This window comes from Agelaius phoeniceus, chromosome 5 (assembly GCF_051311805.1).
Source record: "Agelaius phoeniceus isolate bAgePho1 chromosome 5, bAgePho1.hap1, whole genome shotgun sequence".
Taxonomy (NCBI): domain Eukaryota; kingdom Metazoa; phylum Chordata; class Aves; order Passeriformes; family Icteridae; genus Agelaius; species Agelaius phoeniceus.
This window is the reverse complement of record NC_135269.1, coordinates 7,255,713-7,278,046: the sequence shown is the minus strand read 5'-3', so window position 1 is coordinate 7,278,046 and position 22,334 is coordinate 7,255,713. Positions and strand designations below refer to the sequence as shown.

The 22,334-nt window shown below is 40.8% G+C and overlaps 1 protein-coding gene and 1 long non-coding RNA gene across 3 annotated transcripts in view; one reads left to right on the top strand and one right to left on the bottom strand.

Moving 5' to 3' along the window:
• WNT7B (Wnt family member 7B) overlaps positions 1-20,545 on the top strand; it is a 94,927-nt gene extending 74,382 nt beyond the window's left edge. For both annotated transcript variants that reach the window (XM_054631563.2, XM_054631562.2), the window contains exons 3-4: positions 4,820-5,091; positions 17,188-20,545. In XM_054631563.2, the coding sequence (XP_054487538.1) occupies positions 4,820-5,091; positions 17,188-17,667 (752 nt within the window). In that variant the 3' untranslated portion in view covers positions 17,668-20,545. The remainder of the gene's footprint in view (positions 1-4,819; positions 5,092-17,187) is intronic.
• LOC143694085 (uncharacterized) overlaps positions 1-22,334 on the bottom strand; it is a 106,762-nt gene that overhangs the window by 3,846 nt on the left and 80,582 nt on the right. The window lies entirely within an intron of this gene.

Here is a 22,334-nt window from a genome sequence, read left to right as displayed (position 1 = left end):
CATGTAGCACTGGGTACAGAAAGCTAGAGGGACAGAGAAATTAAATTAAATTAAATTAGTCCCTGCTTTTATAAACCAAGAAGCTCAAAGTTAATTACACTGAAAATGCAAATAAAGGATCTGCTCCAGACAATGAGAAAACTCCCTCTGACTTGTACTGCTCTAGGATCAAACCCAAAATGAAGAGCCTGCAGTATTTTCCTTGAGAATTGTTAATATGGGTGTTGAATAAAATACAAAATTACAAAGGAAATAAACTTGTCTGTAAAAGTCTTCATCCGACACTACTTAGGGTGCAGTTGTCTGATTTTTAGTTTATTCATCTGGATGTATCCATTGTCTTTTGCCATAAAAAATGACTCAATCTGTCATCAGCTTACCAGACTTGTTGAAAAGGGTAGGTTTGTCAAAAAAACTTTTAGTTTTGCTGTGGTTCATTTCTTTTTCCCATTGACCTATGTTGTATTCTGTCATATAATCAATCTTTTGTCTTGTGCAAGTGCATGAAGAATTTGTTTTGTTTGATAACAGTGTGTAGTATTTTTTCTATCGTTGCTGATGCAAGATCTAGGAAATTACTGGCCAAACACTCTGTGTTCTGCAGTTAAATATTTCAAGTTAAATTACAGTTCTAATGGCTGACATTCAGTGGCAGCCTTATTCATCTAGCTGCTGACATAAGTGATTTCAGGATGGTGTGTGCAACAGCAGAATTCTCATCTAATTACTCTGACAAAATAGATGTCTTGCAAATAGCTATGGGACAGTTCAATCTTTAACCCTGTGCTCACAGCTGGATGACTGAATATGTATTTAGCCCATGAGATTCTCAGCTCATTGTGGCTCCAGGCTGGAAATACTCTGCTGAATCTGTGCACATTTGAGTCTGGTAAACTACAGCAATCGTGGAACTTGGAAGAATTTCTACATCAAACCATGCTAAGTTAAGTGCTCAGTTAGAAGTCTAAAACTTAGCCAGAAATGACATCTAAAAGAGGGGTAAAACACAGGCTACTCCATGGCTCCAAGGACAGATAAAGGCTCCTCTCTGCCTGCCTGCCAGAAGACAAGTGCTAAGGAATCAGTGGTCCAAAATCTGTCTGAGCAGCAGCTGCCTGCATTGCTGGCTCTTAGAACACTTTTGAAGTTCTATTAGAATGCAAATAAAGTCAAGAAAATAGCAGTAACTCAGACTGGCAAATGACAGACTCCTTTGATAGCCTGGCAGTTTGCTAGAAGTGGCCTTGAGCACCTTCACCAAAGAAAAAAGGCTTAATTTTAATTAATACTGGCAGTCATCTCCTTTTGGAGTTATTAAATTAGACAGTTATCAGATCAGATAGTTATTAGTTCATGTTATATTCATGAAAACATCCCTTCTATGTTTTGGGAATAAAGTCAGAACTGTCATCTTTGACACCAAGGCAGGAATTTCTAACAGAGAAATGGACAAATCCAAGGGTTGCAATAAAGCCAAAGCAGTGTCTTTTCCACCAAAATAAAAAACTCAACAGAATTTTTCTGGTCTATGTGAAAGAAAACTTTGGAAGTCAGACAAGATTTTTTCTTCTGAGAAATTGAGTGTATACAGTGCCAAATAACTAGATAATCAGGATATTCACTGGGAAAAGAAATATCTAGCCCCAAATTTAGGTCAAACCCCAAATCTGCTGCTACTTATATCTTCATTTCATGAAATTTCTGGATGTTGTTGCAGACCAATAATATTTTTGAAATCTCAGAAAATTTCGTAAAATGAGATTATTGTTCTCCATTAAGGTATCACAGCAATCATTACTTAAATATTTTTAGCTGCCTAACAAAGACTTGCTTAGAACTGATTCCAAGTGATGACATGCTAATGAGAAGCTTTGTGTACAGCAGATATTATTTGAGCACAGAGGTTCCCTTCCCTCCTCCATCAGCAGTTTCTGATAGACTCCACTGATCCTGGGACCTTAGTGAACTGTTCAGGAGCACTAGTGAAGTTTTAGAACATATTCTAGTTTAAAAATACCCCCAAAAATTTAATTCTTAGCAGGACAACTTAACTTGCTAATTTCTTAGACCTTCTTATTTTAGAGCTGCATTGAAACAGGAGAGTAATCTCTTAAGAGAGTCAGTGTGGTTTCCATTGGATATTATCCCATGACTTGAGAAAATTCCATCACTGCTGTTAGCTCTCAGATGGATAAAGGAAAGATATTTTCCTTTATTGTTGATGGTAGTCAGGGGTATAATGGGAATGGGAGGGAGAGAAAGGAAAATAAAGAGATGATTTTCTTTCTTTTTATGAAATTGACCAAGGGAAGCAACGTGTGAAAATTTACAAAGAAGGCATAGACACAGTGGCTGTAATAAAATGTCTTACCACGTGCTCTGGAGCTGAAACACAAAATATGAGCAACTGTCACTAAACCTCTGAGTAAATCTACTGAACTGTAGGTCACAGCTGCTATGTTCCCTCACAGGAATAAGTGTCTTGTTAATAAGCTTTTCTACATATACTTCAAAGATGTCTGACGAAAAATTTCCCTAGGTCTGGTTTTGCATTGTTGTTTACCCTCATTCTGAAGAAAAGCCAACTGTATCTATAAATGTAGCTTCTATTACATCTCATACTTCCAATAGTTCAATTTATATGTTAGAAATGGAATTTTTTTTAAAAGAAGAAAGAAAGTAATCATGCAAGTCAACAGAACACATTAATAATTCTAAACACATTATAATTTTTAACACATTATAATTTTAATTAATAATTTTAAAACAAGTGTCCTGGATTTGAACTTAGCTGGCAAGCAAAGAGGAGAGGAGTGAATACCAACATGTGAAGATCACACTAGGAGCTAGAACAGTGGTTCCATAGCTGGTTTGGATTGCTATAAACCCTCAGAATTTCTTACAGACCACCAGGTATCGTTATCATCAAACTTTTAATTGAAAACACGATTTAAAATAGTGTTTAATATGGCTCTGTGGGTTAGCTGTGAACCCTTTGCCGTGGCCTCCTGGACCACCAGTGTTCTGCAGAGCATGGTTTGGGAAGCACTGAACCAGACTGCACACATCGTACACCCCAACAAAACACTGCTGGGTCTGAAACAGAGGCACTCCTGCAACTGCCCCATCTACTCAAATAATGCACATGTCAGCTCAACCTTCTCGGTAGCTGAACAGCACAAAACCCTTTTGTTTTTTTCCCTAGCCAAAGTTTATTTTTTATTTCTTTGGAGAAACAAGCAAATGGTGCCAAACCTCCGTTTCTGATTGTTTCTTGTAGGATCTTCCTCGTATCTGGCAATGGTATAATCTTTCAGGAAGCTAGCAGTGAAAATAAGAAATATAAATCCTCCCCCACTGTGGAGTTATCATTCCAGAATAATTGTGACATCTATGAATCCAAAAATTAAAAAATTAGAACTAGCGTCTAAGTTGGTTTTATTTTTTTTTTCCTCCTCTGGAAAATTTGTTCCTTTTTTTCCCTTCCCAAATCCACTAATGATGCTAGAGCTCTGTGTGTGGTCATTAAAGCATTTCAGCAACTTTCTGCAAATTCTTTACAGTAATTCTTTGGCTGCAGCACTACAGGATTGTCTGTTTATTACCAGAGAAACACACAGAGGAGAGCAATGAGAAGGGAACTTGTGGGGAAAGCATTGAGAAGGGAACTTGTGTGGAAGTGTCATAAATAACAGCAGCAAAGCACCACGATCCAGCCCTGTGTGCAGTCAGTGACAGAGTGTGGTCTCACACAAGAGCAGGGATGGGCTGTACCTTCCCCTCCCACCACTCTGCCTCCTTGCACCTCACGGGCACCTCAGGCAATCAGTTTAGAAAGGGGCCTTATTCACTTCTCCTCATATTCACCTTATTCACCTCTCCTCAGACACTCATCACCAACTGCTGTTGCATGGAATTGGCAACCAGGAACCTTTGCAAGTAGCAGCATTGCTAAAAACAAACAAACAAACAAAAAAACCCAAACCCCAAAACCCCAAAACTACCAAAAAAGAACTCCTTTTCTAAACCAGCTATTATTTAAAAATAAGGCTGTGCTTCCAGGACAGTATCTCACCTAATTTGGGGAGAAAATAGTGCTGTCACAGCACTTCTGTGCCCTTTGTATGCTGAATAGCCATGGTAATGCAGAGGTTTGAGTCAGAGTGGGAGTGGAAAAGGATCACTTCAGCAAAACTAATGAACAGGAGAAGTCTGCAAGGGAAAGGGGTAACCTCTGCCTTGAAAAATAATGAACCCTACCCAGTTCTTGTCTCTATGGGTCTCTCCTGCAGTACTTTACACTCAGCATCAGTAATGGATGCTACTGGAGCATCCATTAGTGTTAGATTAATAATCAACCAAAGTTAGATTAATAATCAGCCCCATATGTGTCCCAGGGGTGTTGTTGTTGTTGTTGTCTGAGCAGTTCTTTTTCCAATTGCAGTGTCAATGCTTAGAGGTAGCTGTCAACTCACTTTTTATTAATCTGAAACAGATAAACTTCAAGCTTGCAAACCTGGCTGGACAATATGAAAACAAATCCTGTGGCCTCACCTCAGGACTGTCCAGATTCATTGCCAAGTTCCCCTCTGGTGAAGGGGTTTATTGGGACTATCCCATGCCTGCATACCTGGGGTAATTTGCCCGAGCTGAGCCAAGCATCTTAAACACGCGCGGAATTCCGTAAGATGAGAAATCCACGCTGAGGAATGATGCCCCTCCTCACTTTGCTGCCTGACCCCCTTGCTGTAGATGATGTGTGTGTGCTTTCCTCAGCTGCCTTTCTGCCAACCCATCAGCTTTTGGCTTCTCTCCACAGGAAGCAGGGAGGCCGCGTTCACCTATGCCATTACCGCTGCCGGGGTCGCGCACGCTGTCACGGCCGCCTGCAGCCAGGGCAACCTCAGCAATTGTGGCTGTGACCGAGAGAAACAGGGCTACTACAACCAGGAGGAGGGCTGGAAGTGGGGAGGCTGCTCTGCGGATATCAGATACGGCATTGAGTTCTCCCGGAGGTTTGTTGATGCCCGAGAAATCAAAAAGAATGCACGGAGGCTGATGAACTTGCACAACAATGAGGCTGGAAGAAAGGTATTCCAGAAAGGATGAGGGATGGGAACTTGTGTGCTGGAGGAGGGGGGGGAGGCTGGCTTGGTGGCAGGAGGCATTTCCTGAGAGCTCACCCCTCTCTCTGAGAGCTCACCCCTCTCTCTGACGCTATCCCGCACCCACATCAACCCACCTGTTGTTCACCTTTTTTATCCTGTTTCTTTTTATTCAGAGCTGGCCATGTATATATGGTACCTATAGTACCATGTATTATAGGTACTCCTGTAAAACTTTCTGCTTCCTAAGCCTTCTTTCCAGCCCTGATAACAGGGAGGACCTTGCTGGATCTGTTTAGCATGATGATAAATCACTGCTTTTCATCCCAAGGGATGCCGGGGCTTGTGATGGGACAAAACTGCATTGCTCAACTTCCACAGCACTTCCAGATATTTATTCCAGTGAACCCCAAATCACTTATTTCACCCCAGCTCTAGTGAAATACACAAAGTAGTATACAATGCACTTCTTAGCAGATGCACAACTATTTCTTTGTAAATACAAAGCTGAAAGAGCTGCAGAAGAAGAAGCAGTTTCATGTCTACAACCATGACTGAATTGCTTCTTGTGGTGACAATAAACATCATGGAGCTATGCTGATTTGTGTTCACTAATCCTCATAGCTGTCAAAGCTTGTCCTTTAAAAAGTGTAACAAATCTTTCTGCATCATATGTATCTACCTCAGGAGAGATTATAGCCTTCAAAGTGTTTTCCCCTAGGAAAAGCCCTCCACTCCAGTGTTGCAGAAAAATCCAATATACCAATGTAGCAATCCAATAAAATCTGACTCCTTCTCTAGTCCCCAAAGTAAGACTGAATTTTCCTCCTCTAAAACCATGTGTGCTTTCAGTCCTGTACTGAGCACTGGGCAGAGAGAGTAGAATTGGTGGTGATAGAAGCAATGCAATTATTTTACAGCCTGGATCTTGCTTACTAGCACAGTTGCGTCGGCCATGCTCTGAAACAGAAGGTTCTGTATGGGCAGGAGTTCACTGGGATGGAAATACTGCATAAATTCAGTGTGGTGAGAGAGGCATAATCTCAAGTGTAGAGACAGGATGGGTACTTCAGTGAGAGTTCACACTGAGGTCTCCAGATGTGCAGGAGAAAGGTGACTGAAGAGCCAAACAGAAAAACAGCCTTGAGGGCCACAGTCTTTTTTCCTAAAAATTGCTGCCACAGATATAAAAGAACTTCATTCAGCAGTTGACCATTGGAAGACCAGCTCCTGGTCTGATCGCTTCACTTTGGCTGGGAATTTCAGCTAAGCATCATAAATTATGTTTGGAGGCAAAACAAGATGGAAGTCAACTCTTAAACTTGCCAGGGAGGATTTATTACTGCTAGATTCATTCCCATCCCTGCTTAAGCTGGCATCCTCTGTGGTGTGTGTGTGCCACCCCCATGGAGATCCTGAGGCAGGTCCTGCTTGGAACATGCCACAGTCCAGATGGGAAAGAGGGACAAAAGAGCAAAAGCAGATACTGAGATGGAAAACAGTGAAGTCCCAAGGACAGAAAGAGCTCATTATGTGAACCAGGCACTGATCATGGGTCCCCCGATTCTAAATACAGCTCAGTAACCACCAGACCACATTGCTGATTCTTGTGAAGCACATTATATTTTACTTTTCATCAGAATTTCATAAGCAGAGGGACATAAGCAAACCAAATAAGTGCATGTTTTTACAGATACTTCTCGTAGCAGAATTCATGTAAATAAATTTTATTTATAATTCTATTTTTTTAAAAATGTTCTTGCAAAAAAGAAATTATAATAATTTCATATTTTAAGAAAGAAATACAAAGGCTTGCAATACCAACAATATATTTTTTCCCATTTTTAAAAATAGAAATAGTATTTTGGAATTTACTAACTTTTTGTTGCATTTTTCAGTAGTTATTTATACCCATAGCTGTTCATTAATTCATTGTTTTGCTTTCAAAAGCTAAGAATGACTGAAAGAATTTGGTGTAGTTTTTTTGTTTTAAGTATATTCCATAAAATCCAGAGGAATGTGCTAATATAAAACATGTTTTTGGGGGTCATGTTTAGAAATAATTTTGGTGTTATGATGTATATTCCCTTTATGTGAATATTCAGAGTCGTACAGTAAATAATATTTAGTGATTTTGGTTCTTCCGAGATAATTTGGTATTTGTATAAATAAGACATTTTGAATTCAGGACTGACCAAAACTTAAGGTTGGAACAAAACCCTGGAACCTGGAATATGCTTTCTGTGTTTCTGGGTTGGACCCTTGCAAAAGCAGTTCCAGAATTTTCTGCAATTTCGGTGTGAAATCACAAGTTCCTTCTGAGAATCCAGGCAGACTTGGAATCTGCCCTACATTCACCCGAAATCTGGCTGGTTTGGGGGTCCTTGGTGAACCTGGACTACACTGTGAGTCTGACACAAAATCTGAAACCAGGGGATTTTGCTTATGCATGGGTGTCATTCTTACATCCTCCACATGGTCCTTATTCACCCTCAAGTCAGAGATCACAGAATTACAGAAGCATCCACAGAATCACAAAATCATGGAATAGGTAAGGTTGGAAGGGTCCATCCTTCCCTTGCTGGCTCCTCCATTTGCCTGGGTACAACACTTAACTTCCATCTTTCTCCTTTTTCCTTCCAAAACTCTCACAACACAACTGGGAAATGCTTGTACTGCTCTGAGAAAATCTGTCAGTGCTGTCCTGCTGATCTGTGTGTGGCTTGTCTTAAAATTCAGAAGCGCTTTGGTGCCAAGTTTCTGTTCATTACAGCTGCTATAAAGAACCAAAGTGCAGATATTTTATCCATGTTATGAATAGGAAGAAAAGGTGAGAAAGAAAACACACACAACAGGAACGTTTTAATTCCTTCATTGCTTTAGAAGTTCTCAAATATTTTCAAATAAGGTATTTCCTACCTTAGAGTGGTAATGGACAGTAAAGATGGTAAAGGAAGTGTAGGCTTTTGTGGCTTCCTACAGAAATCTCATGGCATTTTCACCATTTAAAGTACCCTGCATTCACATCTGTAATGGTAAGGCCTGCAGCTCTTTTTTAGTCATTCCAAATTTTTGAGTTAGCTTAGAAGAACAACTTTTAGCCAACAAATATGCTACCTTCCTTTTAGTCTTCTTTTTGAATCTCAGAGCCTTCCGAGTCAGAAACACGAGGAAAAAAGGACACAAAAAGCTCCCAACCCCACATACAATTGTTTCCAGCTTGCTCTGAAGTCAGTGGTAGGCTCTTGATGACCCCACTGGACATCTACCAGGTGCCCAGAGGTTCATTGCTAGGATCATTAGTCAATACTCTGGCCACCAGGTTTTTTTTCCCCTCAAGCAATTATTTGAGTGTTCTTTTATACCCCCACAAGGACTTTCTCATGTGCTCTCAGAAATCTTGCCCATTCTCCATCTCTTCCAGCACTTGTCCCACACATGCCTGGCGGTCAGAGGGGTTTGTAAGTACAGCAGTGTGGCTTTAATAATTTGCCTTTGTTGGGATGCTCTCAGAAGCTGATCTTCACTGCTGGTACTTCACTGCTGCTAAAAACAGAGCCCAGAGGAATTTTTCTTTGTGGAACAAGCAGCATGCTGTAAAAATAATTGCACAAACTTTGCAAACAGAGGAGGGGAAAAACAGTCTTGCAGGGGTCTTTTACTTCTGTCTAGGGTTGAGATGTTCAATACAACCTTCTAATAAATGATCTCATTGGAAAAAAAAAAGAAATTTAGGCTTCTCAGGGAATTTCTGATGACTGTGGAATGAATGAATACCCTAATTGCCCCACACTGCATCCTGTATGGCTCTGCACTGAATTTCTAAGAATTGTTTCAGCTAATGGCAGGTTTGCAAACTTTCTGCTAAATTTGCAATAGGAAGCACCAGTGGCAAAATCGTAATCTTGTCATTGGTGTGATTTAGAGTAAATAAATGCTCAGGGATTCCTGGTGGCACGAGACTCTCCTGATGGAAGATTTATGTTTGGTGGCAAAGTGGCACCGCACGGTGTGAAAGAGCAGAGGAACAAACTTCCCTGTCAGTTTCCAAACATCTGCTGTGATTTGGGATGGAAAGAACAAGTGTGGTAAATGAAAACAAGCCCTCAAAGGAGGGGCTAAATGTAAGTCTAACACAAATGTTACTGAAAGAATGTTTTGTTGCAAATTTGAAAGATTACAGAGAGATCTGTGGGCAAAACTTTTACAGAGTAGTGAAAAATTAAATATCAACAAACCAAGTCAGCTTTGATGCTGTTTTATGAGACAGCTTTCTACCATGTATTTTTAGAAATAAGTATCTTTATTCTGGGATAAATGAACTTAGAGTAACATCTGGGAAACCGCATCATTAAGCTTAACTTTTTGTTGAGAGTTTCAAAACAATGACTGTCTCTCACGGGAAATCTCATTTATAAAAATGGAGGTTTCTGCTTGTTTTTATGGGGTGAGTTAAAAGAACAAACTGACAAATTGGTAGCAGATTGCAGCTTTTAGCAAAAAGTAGAAATGTTTCTAACAGTGTATCAATCAATTAGGCTCTTACAACAGACAGTGACTGTGGTTATGTGGAGGAGAAACTGGCCCTTCCAGAAACACACCCATCACTCTGACTGCCAGCAACTCTGCCTGACACCATGGCAATATTTACTCCTTTGTTACAGCAGTGGGGTTTTCCTGCTGTTTTTTGTAATGCCTGGAAGATGACAAACAGCTTATTTTACATATGAAACAATAAGAGTGTGGGGAAAAAAATAAATAATTCAGGCTCTCTTCAGAAGAGATTTTTCAATTATTTAGGACAACATTTCCACCTAAGACATGGCTTTTTCTCATAGTTTCTGTTGCAATAGGCCTGTAGTATTGGAAAGGGGTTCTTTTGCTGACTTCCTTTGGCTGTAAAACAGCTAATGAGGTGATTTGTTGATTACCATTAATTACATATATACACATATAAAGATACAGAAATTTTATATATTACATATTATATTATATTATATTATATTATATTATATTACATTATATATACATAAACAGACATAAATATATATATAGCGTGTGCACATAATTATGAATATTTATACATATTTATGTATATGGTCTATGGATATTTTATGTAAGACAGTGTTAGCTCCCTTCACCTCATGTGAAGCATTGTAATTAGTCATTCCTGCAAGATGCACAGTGCCTAATTTGCTGCAGGCTGCCCACACTGTCACCTGACAGGATGTAAAGATAAGGAGCAATGCCCAGAAAAAGACTCTGAATCAAATGTTCTGAAGTCACAGTGGAGGCTGAATCCCAGTTTCAAATGTGAAAGCCAACTAATTTTATGCTCTTATAAGCCTAAAGTATTCTTTAAAATGTGACTTTGTTTCCTAAGTCATTTCAGGGATGCAAAGAATGTTACTTTCCAGGTTTTACAGCCTCGGGTCCGTCATTTGCTGAAAGTTTCTTTCTCAAAAAGTGACAAATTATTTCACTACACAACCCTTGTGAGACCACTCATGAAAGAAAAGTTTTCAATAGTTGTGCTTCATGCCGTATTTTTAATCTTCCCGCTTAAAGTGATTTGCAGTCAGTTACATAAATCCAATTCCAAAAATGTTGGTGTTACAGCTTGGGTGGGTTAGATGGATAACTAAGGACTTATCCATATGTCCTGAATATGCAAGCTTTGGCTCAAAATCTCATGAGGATAGATCTCCTGCTTCCAGTTGGGCTGGATTTGTTAGCTTATTTTCTTCTTCCAGAAACACACCCTTAGCACAGACTGCCAGCAGCTACATCTGGTACTACCCTACTTTTTGAACAATTTGCTTTAAAATTAGAGGGGGGAATAGCCAAATATTTTAGGACTTGCTAAATGGTTTTATTCAAGAAATGTGCATGCCCATGCATACCATGTAATGCATGCAAGGCATGTATCAAACATCTAGTGAAATATCACTGCACGACCTCAAACCTGACACATCTGTTCTGCCTGACAGAATAAAACTACCAGTGAAATATTTTTAACTATTTCAGGTGATATTTTACCTTTAAGGTTTACAAAAAATTCCATAGAAAACAGGGTGGAACACTGCTAGCACACTTTGGGGATGATGGGGAGGATCAGGCTTCTGAGGGAAACTGCTTTGCAACATTTCACTGTAAAAATAATCTTCAGAATGTTTTAACTAATTGCAGAAGTTTGTTGATCAAAAATTTATTTTCTCTTCTCCTAGAAAGTAGAGAAGAAACACTGATGGATTAGGCTATTGTTCACCCTCACAGCAGCAGGGACATCCGTCAAATGGGCTGCAGGTCCCAAAATGCTGGGTTAATTTTCCTGGTAGCCAAGAGGAGAACTTGTGTAAAGAGTGCAGTGGGCTTTCCTCAGCTTTTTCAACACATTAAGTGGGGACACTGTCTATGGAAGGGGGTGCCTTACCCAGGGAGGGAAGTGGAGGGCAGGAGGAGGTGAATTGGTACCTCCAGGCACCTCTAATGGTCCCCAGCCCTGCTCACTCTGGCCAGTGGCAGAGAAAATCCAGCTCATGCTGTGTCTGGACACTGACCTGCTGCAAAGCAGAGGCTCCCTGCTCCCATCAAACTAAACAATAAGGAAAGCAAGGACATGACAAGAGGAATAAGCACAGTAATTCAGTTCCCCATCCCACATCTCACAGAATATAAACACTGTTGTGATGCTTGATGGAACAGCTTCAGAGAGGAGCAGAAAGAAAGCCATGCAGATGAAATAGCCTTATTCCTCTCCTGCTGGCTCCATGCTCCCTCCTCACAGGAAGGGAACATAACCCAAGGAGACACACCATGAACTGCTCAGTTTTGGGCTCTGTGATCTGCTATTAACCAAGAATAATTTCAGGACATTTGTATTAGAAGCGTAGCATTACACCCTACTAATCTTAGTTACAACCATTGCCTATCCAAGAAGAAAAGCCAAACCCAAACAAACTGAGCTTGGATTCCCAGAGGGGTCCAGGAGATCAGCATTTTGTCAGCAGTGGTGGGGCCCAGGCTGCACTGAGATTTGGGTTAGCCTGTGCCCACACATCATCAGCAAGCCATCAGCTCCCCTGGCTGCAGCTGCATGAGCACCAAAGAGGTGGTGACATCTTGTGACCAGAATCTGTCTCTTTTGGTAGTTATTACCCAAAACAAAAGCTGATCACTTGCATATTTGATGAGGAAAAACTCCTCAAGTCTTTTATTTCTTTTTGATGCTTCAGTCAAAAAGTTATATGGATTTTGTTACACTCAACACTTGGAACAACAATGTGCATTTCCATTGAGGAAAACAAAAGCCAACAGGAGTAAGCCAAAACACATACATGCACAAAATGTAACTATTGTTTTTACATATATATATGTAAAACTATTGTATACATATATATATATATGTGTGTGTATATATATATATGTGTGTGTGTGTGTATATATATATGTATATATATATGTGTATATATATATATATATATATATATATATGTATGTCTATATTTTATCCAAATAGGACTTTTACTATGTACAGAAACTGTATCTGATGTTCTGATGTTATGCAGTTGGGTCTAGATATGGAACTCGAAAAGGTGAATTTCTTTTAATGCATATAATTCTTTTTTATTTTGGTCTTCACAAGGCTTTTTCTACTTAACTGGCAGCAGACAGCCCTCAAATTGCATTTTAAATGTATGATTTATATAGGTATAAAAAAATGAGGGATTAAGAAATCTTTAAAGTTCTATTTCACAATTCATTTAACAAAGTAGCAGTAGTTAGAAAATTTTACTTGGCAAGATCATACTGGGGTGGGAGTGGACCTGTATGTGGAAAAGGGACCTGAGAAATGTTCCTATGATTAATCTGAGGCAGCACAGCCCAATGATGGGAATTTCCTCTGGGAGGTAGGTCTTGCTGTAAACCATTCAAGATTAGATATCAGGCACTGACATATGACAAATGAAACTGCTGAGAGAGTGGCTCATAGGAGCTAATGATTTTCAATCTTTAATTAAGCACCTAGCTTGGCATAGTGTCTTAGATTTGAGTGAGTAAGTACCTTTAGGGTTCAGGGTCAGAGCTTTGATGGGAATTTTGCCGAGGAAAGCTGAGCTGGGGAGACTTTTAGGAAGCAAAATGTTAGTAATGTTAGTTACTCTTCATTCAGAGCGCTGAGCAAACAGGGTCAGACCCGGCCACCTTTGCCAGGTCCCATGGCACATCCCTGGCAAGTGGGAAGCTGCTCAAGGCACCACACAGAGAGAAATTCCTCTGGAGTGCCAGAACATGCTGGCCTGTCAGCAAGGAAGGGCATTCTGCAGCATCTGGGTGGAAAGAGGGGAAAAAATGCTGCTCAGAATCTGCTTAGGTTGGGCCTCGTATTCCCTGACCTCCAAGTCTTTGGGCACATTTTTATACCCACAGCTGACTGTGGGCACACAAATTATAGCATTCAGGAATTTAACTACCTGATGATTGGGCCTCTGCTCAGTGTTGTAACCCCAAGCATTCCACATTCATGACAGAAGCCTCCAAAAAAATTAAAAAAACCTGCGAGATTGGCCTCAGGAGCATGAATTAATACTTTTTGAAACTTCTGATTTTTTGAGCCTGCATGGCTTGCATTTGCAAGTCCTCCCACCATCAAAAATAGTGGGAATCTTTGAAAAAACACAGCAGTGAAATCAGGTTCCTGCTCACCAAAATGAATCACAAAACTGGACCTTTAGAAAGACAGCAGCAAAAAAGAAAAATGTATCAAGAGTTGGGATAAAGTTACTGGAGATTGTAGTATAGAGGCTGCCAGGTAATGTCTATAAATTATATATATATAATGTATGTAATAATTTATACAAACATCAGCATCTCAACCAAATACACACAGGCAAACAATTCTTGTACTGACAGACAGGCATCCATATATAAATACACATTTCTAAAGATGTCACCCAGGACACTGAAATGGGTGATGTCTGTCTTTCAGGAGCAATGACACTTTCTAGGGAAGCACATCAGAGGCTCCTTGGGACAGTGTTGAACCCACAGAAGAATAAGGAGCCTCATGAACTTCACCTCCTCCCACTCTCTTAGCAAGCTACTGACTTGGCCTTTTCAACCAAAATGTAGACACCAGAAACACATGTAGGGCATGACAAAACATGGACCCTTCAGCAAGATTTACTGCTCAGGGAGGAGTACAACTCAGGGATGACAGATCCCATTGTCAGTGCTTTCCTGGAAATCCTTAGATCCTCGTGCTCTTTGGCGGAGGTGTAAAAGTTGTATCCATCCACCTCTTGTCATGGATTTTGTTGCAGTTCTTACAGCTGCAACTGCATGTTGAGAAAGCTGTAGAAATGGGATAGTTTCAACAAAACCAAACATTTTTCAGCACAACTTCATATCAAGCACAACTTCTAAGCATGTTTTAATATATATATATACAAACACATCTAAATATCAATAGATTATTTGTACCCAGATTCATGGAACAGGATTGAAATCTTACTTAGGGGTCTTTGGAAAAAGACTTTCTCCATAGGCCAGAAATGGAGACAGAGGAGACCCCGGAGACCCCTAAAAGACCCCAGAGAGTGTCACAGTGCATCCATCTCCTCACTGCCACTGAGGGAATGGCTGGAGCTGGGTCAGGGGAGGTTTAGGCTGGAGATCAGGGAAAGGTTCTTCCCCCAGAGGGTGTCGGGCACTGCCCAGGCTCCCCAGGGAATGGTCACGGCCCCAAGGCTGCCAGGGTTCCAGGAGCATTTGGAAAATGCACTCATGGATGCACAGGGTGGGATTTTGGAGTTGTCCCGAGCTGGACTCAAAGGGCCCCTTCCAGCTCAGGATATTTTATGATGCTTGCATAGGTTGCTCAGCTATCTCATACTTGCTACCGTATGTTGGTAAGGGAGAATCAAATCCAAATATTCTCTTTAATACTGAAACCCCAGAAATTTGGGAAAAAACAAACCATACAATTTAAGTGAAACTCAAACAACTCAGGAGGGTGCCCTCTATTTGCAGGGATAACCAGATCTGTACAGCTTTTATTTTAAGGCCAGTTTCTGAAGCAGTAAGCATTTTTTACTCCCTCCTACTTCATTATACCATTGTACTCAGATTTCGGCCCTTTTATCCTTTGCCCATTTCAGTCATGTTCTGGGATCTGCAGCGAAACCGCTGCAGGAGATGGTCTGCAGCATCAGTAATGCTTTCAGACAAGCTCCCTAGCTCATGTTTCTTTGTTAGCATCCCGTTGCGAAGGGGAAAGATCAGCTCGCTTTGTTCTTAGGCCTTGATTTCCATAAGCTAATGATGACTGTGGGTGTAATTATGGTCAGCCTTAAGTGGTAACGCGAGGGCAGAAAAACAGAGAGGCGCTTCCGTGGGGCTGGCGTCCCCCTGCTGCACACACGGGGCGGGAGGACACCGCTGCCTTCCCCCGGCACAACCTGGCCCAGTGTCCTGTTTCAGGGCAAATCTGGGAGAGAACCCCCAGAGGGGCTCCTCTAGGAAAGCAGATTCAATTGGCCCCTCCCTGCAACCGGTCTGGGAGAAAATACCTCCTTGGAGAAAAGTGGAAAAAAACTGTTTTTAATTAATATTCATCAATAAAACCCCTTGCTGCTCCAAAAGAGGTGACAAACTGAGAAAGTCCCCTCCCCGGGTTGCAGCTCAGCTCACTCAGTCTCTTATCACTCAGTCTCTGATCAGTCCCTCCAGTGCTGGAAATGCCCAGGCCCGGCCTGGTGCCCACAGCTGGAGCTGCCGGTGCTCTGCTGGGTGTTCTGTCCAGAGCAGGGTTAAACAGGTCCAAAGAAAAGGGAAAAAGGAAAAAATCACAGTCCAGGGAACTTCTTTGCCTCAGCTAGCTAAAAGCTAACTAAGAGTAAAGGGAAGCTCTGTCCCTCTGTCTGTCCCTCTGCAGACAACACAGTCCAGGAGCAGGGATGTGGAGGAGTGAGTGCAGTGTCTGAAAACAAACTGCACGCTCTTCTCTCCCCCCTTCACTCTCTGCAACTAGTCTTAAAGGTGCAAAACTTATTATTCAGCATAAACAGAACTAGACGACTGGGGATAAAAGCATCATCTAGTCAACCTAGGACACCCAGGGAAGGAGGGATGTGCCGGGATTGGCACGGCTGGGTGGCAGCAGAAACAGCAATGTGACAGTGGAGCATCAACCTGAGCACCCACCCCCAAATTTGTGTCTCCTCTGGCTCTGAATTAAACCCCTCTGGCTGAACCTCCTCTACAACAGCAATGTGTTTCTCTTCTCTCCTTCTCAACAGTACTCCTTTGAGCAGAAGAGAAGAGAAATGCATTGCTTTCACTCCTTCAGTGAATTTTTTCCCTCTAATGCTGTGTTATCATTGCCCTGGTGGAAAAAAAAGTATTTGTGGCTGATTGTTTGCTGAATAGTTGGACTAAGTACTGCAATGAGTGCTGCTTTTTCAGGAATGGGACATTCTGTGGGTAGAATAGGCCATAAGTTTACTGCTGGTGGTGCTGGTATAGGTACATAGGAAAAATCTTTAATTATGCAATGAATATAGGATCATAAAATGGTTTGGGTTGGAGGTGACCTTAGAGATCATCTAGTTCCAGCTCCCTGCATGTAGGCTTATTCAGTCACACAGTAGATACTGTTCTTCTTAAGCATTCTTTGATCATTACCTAAAGCAATTAAGTATTTTGAATCTAATACCATTTAACCCCCAAATTCATTCTTGTTTTCTGTTTTCAAAATGAAAATGATTTGAAAAAAATTTGAAGTCCCCTGTGGTTCTAAATAAATGCCTCCTAAAACGTAAGTAAATATTCTCCAACATTTGGAAAAAGAATGGGAATGTTTTCCCAAAAAAATGACAAGAAACTGTATTTCCAACCAGGTGCCACTTGGAACAAAATGTTATGAGCATTCTGCTGGGAGGTGAGAAGATTAATAAGCATGCATTTGAAAAATTTGAACCAGCAGTAATGAATACTCATATGAACGAAACAGACTGAGGTTTAGGCAGGCTTGCAACATTCTTTTCCTGCAGTAACAATATGCAAATGTCTGTACACATAGGTTCTCGAAGAGAGAATGAAATTGGAGTGCAAGTGTCATGGAGTTTCAGGTTCCTGTACAACCAAGACCTGCTGGACCACGCTTCCTAAATTCAGAGAGATTGGATATATTTTGAAAGAGAAATACAACGCCGCAGTGCAAGTGGAGGTGGTAAGAGCCAGTAGACTGAGACAGCCAACCTTCCTGAAGATCAAGCAGATTAAGAGCTACCAGAAACCCATGGAAACGGATTTAGTGTACATTGAAAAGTCACCCAACTACTGTGAGGAAGACGCTTCCACGGGGAGCGTCGGTACCCAGGGACGGCTCTGCAACCGCACCTCTCCCAACGCGGACGGGTGCGACATGATGTGCTGCGGGAGGGGGTACAACACACACCAGTACACCAAGGTGTGGCAGTGCAATTGCAAATTCCACTGGTGCTGCTTTGTCAAGTGCAACACGTGCAGCGAGAGGACAGAGGTGTTCACCTGCAAATAGCGGTGCCGCGCGCGAGCGCGCAGAGCGAAGCACCCGCGAGCGAGGAAAGTGGAGTACCACAAACAACAACAGCATCATTTTGCACATCTGATCCTCTTGGGGGAAAGAACCCCAGCCAACACCACAACAACCACTCCCTCCCCACAACTACCTATTCTTCTAAGGATGGTGCATTTTGGCTGGCTGGCTGTTGTAACTGCTTTGGAAACAAGGGCAACAGGATTAAGGTGATGTTGACAAACACATGAAACTTTCTCTCTGTCTCTCTCTCTTTTTTTTTTTTTGAAACTACAATCCGGGTGTTGTAGAGTTCTCTTAGTGTTTTAAATTATACATATCAGAGAAGCTGATTGCATTGCAGCTCCCATGACATTTAAAAGAAAAAGACATTTTCTCCTATTTTACAGCAACAAAACTGTCTGGCCCTGTGCAAAAAAAGACTTTTTTAAGGAAATGAAATCTTCACTGACGAGAACACAGCATTCTCTCTGCAAAAATCAAAATTTCTAAGAAAGCAGATAGAGAGAAAACAACAGGTAGGGAGCAAAATGTATGGCAGAAATACTCCACTGTCAGTTTGGAAAAAAACCCCAACAAGCACTCACAAAATTACATCAGCTGCCAGTGACACTGGAACTCTTTGAATGAACATTAAAAATAATTATTTATGGTTTTAATAGTATCAAAAAATTCTAAGCACTAACGGGTAGCTATGTCTTAATTCTGTACTAAATGTAAACTTATTGGAACTCTTGACTGTATGACTTTTGTATTTGGTTCTGCCTAAGTTCTTCAATGCTACTGATCTGTTGTCACTCCACTATTAGAGAGCTCAATTACTGTTTGCAATTGCCAGAACTGAGCAAAACCATGAAACTTTGGTTACCAATGTTCGATATTGACTTTTACCACTTGCCTCCTGAATAAGAATGACTTTTTCAGACTCAGGCCTGAGGTGTGGAGCACCTGCTCACAGCTCCTCATAGGGAGTTTTAGGATACAAAGATGTGCTTCAACAAGCATCAAAGGTTTTGCTTTGACAATGAATGCACTGGCAGGGTCTTCCAGGCATTGTGTTTTCCCTTTAATGGTTGAAAGTTAGTATTTTCAAGACTTCTAAAAAACTTATGCTCAGTATGCACTCAGAAGATGATAAAAGTCTGGCAGCTGAGCTCTAGGTTGCTGCAACCTCTGAGCTGTCATGGCTTCACAAGCATAAGAAAGCCAAAATTTGGGTTAGGTGTGTCATCAATATTTTAAGGTTGGCAATAGAGTACCTCCTGGTAAGCACGTGAATGTTAAAAGAAAGAAGCTCACTTAAAGCACTCAATCCTAATTCCCACACCTTTTCCCTATGAGAGATTTTAAAAACAGCCTCAGATATTCTACTGCTGTAAAATGTAGTGTTTTAACCCCAAGAGCCCAGATATGCCCACTTAGAACACAGCCCATTTAACCATGTAATTGTTTGCTTGTCCCAAGGGTCCCTGCCTGATTTTCTGAAAACTTGGATTAAAAATCTCCTTACATCTGCATATCTGCATTTTTAGCTTTTGTTTAATTTTTGTTCATTATATCGAGGGGCTGCAGAGCCATGAGCCCTCCCCACCTAACATGGAAGCACTTGTCCATCCACATGGTGCTCTTGGGGCAAGGGGCTGGTGGATCTAGAGCTCCACCAGCTCCCGTGCTGGATATGTGAATGAGCCAGAATTACCTCTGCAATTTGTGGACCTGTATTATCAAAAGTAACTAATGATTTGGGGACCTTCATTTGAACACTTGTGAGGACCTGCCTTTCTGACCCCCAAGCACTTACCCTCTGAAAATCAGACCCGTTTGATGACTCCCCTCACAGAGCAATGTAAAATTGCTTTTTTTCTTCTTCTTCTTTTTGATGTTGCTGTTGATTTCTAAATATCAGCCTTGGCATGAATGAGTGCAACTTCACAGAAGTCAACAGGGGCCCCCAAAATACTAGATTCACTCCATGTAATTTAAAGTCCCTTGGACTCATGGGTATTGTTGTTGAATTATAGTGACGATACTGTACTTTCACTACATTCTTGACAGGAAGCAAATAAAGCTCCCAAACACAGTAATGCACAGTCTTATGGTACTAGATACTGTAAATTTATTAGAATAGTATTTGTTAAGTACAATTGAGGAATCCAATTAAGTTATATTATTGTATATCGTTTAAATGTCTATAGAGTATTTTAAATTATTGCGAACTACACTGCGTTAGAGAAAAGAAAAAAAGGAAAAAAGGTTATATATTATAACACCAACCACTCAAAAAAGTGGACCAAAGTGACACTTTCTCTCTTCCACAGCCCTATTTGAAGTAGCTCTGCCTGCTACTGTAAGACCACTGTAACAGTCCCATGACTGGGTGAGCACTCTAGAATGTAAAGTTTCAGAGCATCCTACAAAAGCTTTGCTCATGTGGAGGTGCAGCATTCCAAAAGGTGCTGTATGGCACAAAGCAGGGGCTGGCAGTGGGAATGCTTGGACTTTGAAATATGTCCCATGGAAAAGCAGTTCTGATCAGAAAATACCACTGCCACTAATATACAGAAACACTCCCCAAAGTGACGACTTCTAACGAAGGTGTCTGTGAACAGAAGTGGGTTACACAAAACTTTTATTTTTAAAAATGTAGTTTGGTGTCAAAGACCTGTGACAATAGAGGTTGGAACACGACCAGCAGCATGTGGTTTAACCATACCTTAGCCATGACAAAACTCAAAATACTTTATGTTATTAAAGAACTTAAGAGCAAAGATCAATTTGTTTACTATGTTAATGTTTTATGGCAAGCAGAAAACAAAAGATGAAATGTGTTTCCATTAAAACTTAATTTTTTCCCCTTCCAGTTCCTTTTCCTTTTATTTATTCTTTGTTAAGGGAAAAAAAAAAAAGGCAACAGGGCCTTATGAAAAGAACATTTGTGTACAGGCTTCTCCGCATGAGAAATGATAGGCGAATTCCAAGTCCTAAACAGTTTTTGTGTTTCAGGAAAAATAGTAATGAACATGACTATGTGTGGTAGCAGTCTTGAGCCATCTTCCTGCACCAGTGCTACAGAGACACCAGCACCTACAATGCTGCTACCAGAGACTTTAGCTGGCTACAATAAAAAGTCAATTTCTTGGTGGAAGAAAATAAATGTTTTGTGATAGAAATTTGGCAGCTAACCCAAAAATGGTTCTTGACCATGAACCTCACATAACAGATTAGCAAACAGAGAGGAATAAGAGCTGTAGAGAAGAGGGTTGAAAGTCCTGACTTGGACGCTTGTACATGCTCCAGCTTATTAAAGTCAGCTATGGACACATCTGAAAACCCTACCTGAATGTGAACCTGAAGGATTCTACAGCACTTACTTTGGCTAGAATAGTTACAACCTCTTTGATATTGAGAATACTGTCTTCCTATACAAAATCTAAAGAAACTGTACAACTTAAGCTGTATTTACCCCTCAGGGAAGGTATCCAGATACAGATAGTGCTATAGTGAAATTCTACATGAACTGAGTCCAAAATAACTTCATTAAAATGAACTAAGTTGGCCTGGGTTTTACAGTAGCATAAGTATGCACAGTATTTTACCCACAGATGCCAAAGAAAACACTGCACCTTCTTTCTAATTACATCATGGGAAACTTGTTAATAGAGCTGCAGGAAGTTTTTATAGCACATGATAATACTACATTTGTTTCTACGATGACATCTGGAAACTAGATGAAACTCATCAAAAGCTTTGCAAATCTTTTAACAAATCTAAAGCATGCTGTAAGCAGGTCACCTAAAGTTTTAAACATATTTCCTTGGGTCTCTTTGTTAGTTGAAGACTAAAACCCCGAAGTGATACTGGAGCTAACAAATCAAGACCTTCCCTTATAGCAGCTTTCCCCTGCAAACGGCTCAGTGTGGCTTTCATTATTGAAGGCAAAATTGGCATTCAGCAGAAAATGCTTTCTATAAAGCTAATTTGCATTCATAGCAATTTTCATAACTGGACAAGAATGACTGCACGTTTCCTTTCCAGCCCTTCAGAGCTTTTGTTGCAATGACAGTTCCCACAGCGAAGGCGATGGAGTAAATGGTACAGTAAAGACCCAGCATTCTTCTCTCTGAGTGATGGCCACAACAAGATGTGGGATATACACAACAAAAACTATGCCTAAGGAAAAAAAAAATCAAAGTTGGAAAGGCAGGGGAAGTTGTAAGCAATTTCAGTTTGTGTTACTGATATTGTAAGAAACCTCCTGTGTGCTAAACAAACCGCATTGTAGGCTGAACTTCACCCACAAGCTCATTTCCCCTCAAATCCAAAGTCCCTGTCTGCATGTCTACACATTCAGACTTCAACAAGCCTATCCAAAGGTTGGCAAGCATTTCCTTTTTCGTGTTTAATCTGCTATTAGGAAATGGTAGGGGATCATTTTCTGGCAGGGAACGCATAGCCGCAAATTTAAAATTTGCATCTCATTTTTTAAATGAAGATTTAAGGCTTTTCTCCCCTGCACAATCCTGCAGAACAGATATGTTTGCTTTAAAGGATTTGTTCAGTGAAGAATGGCAGTTCACATGATACATGGTAATTGTTTGCAATGTGTTCCATAGAGCACGGAGGGAATAGTACTACTGTAAACTCAAAAT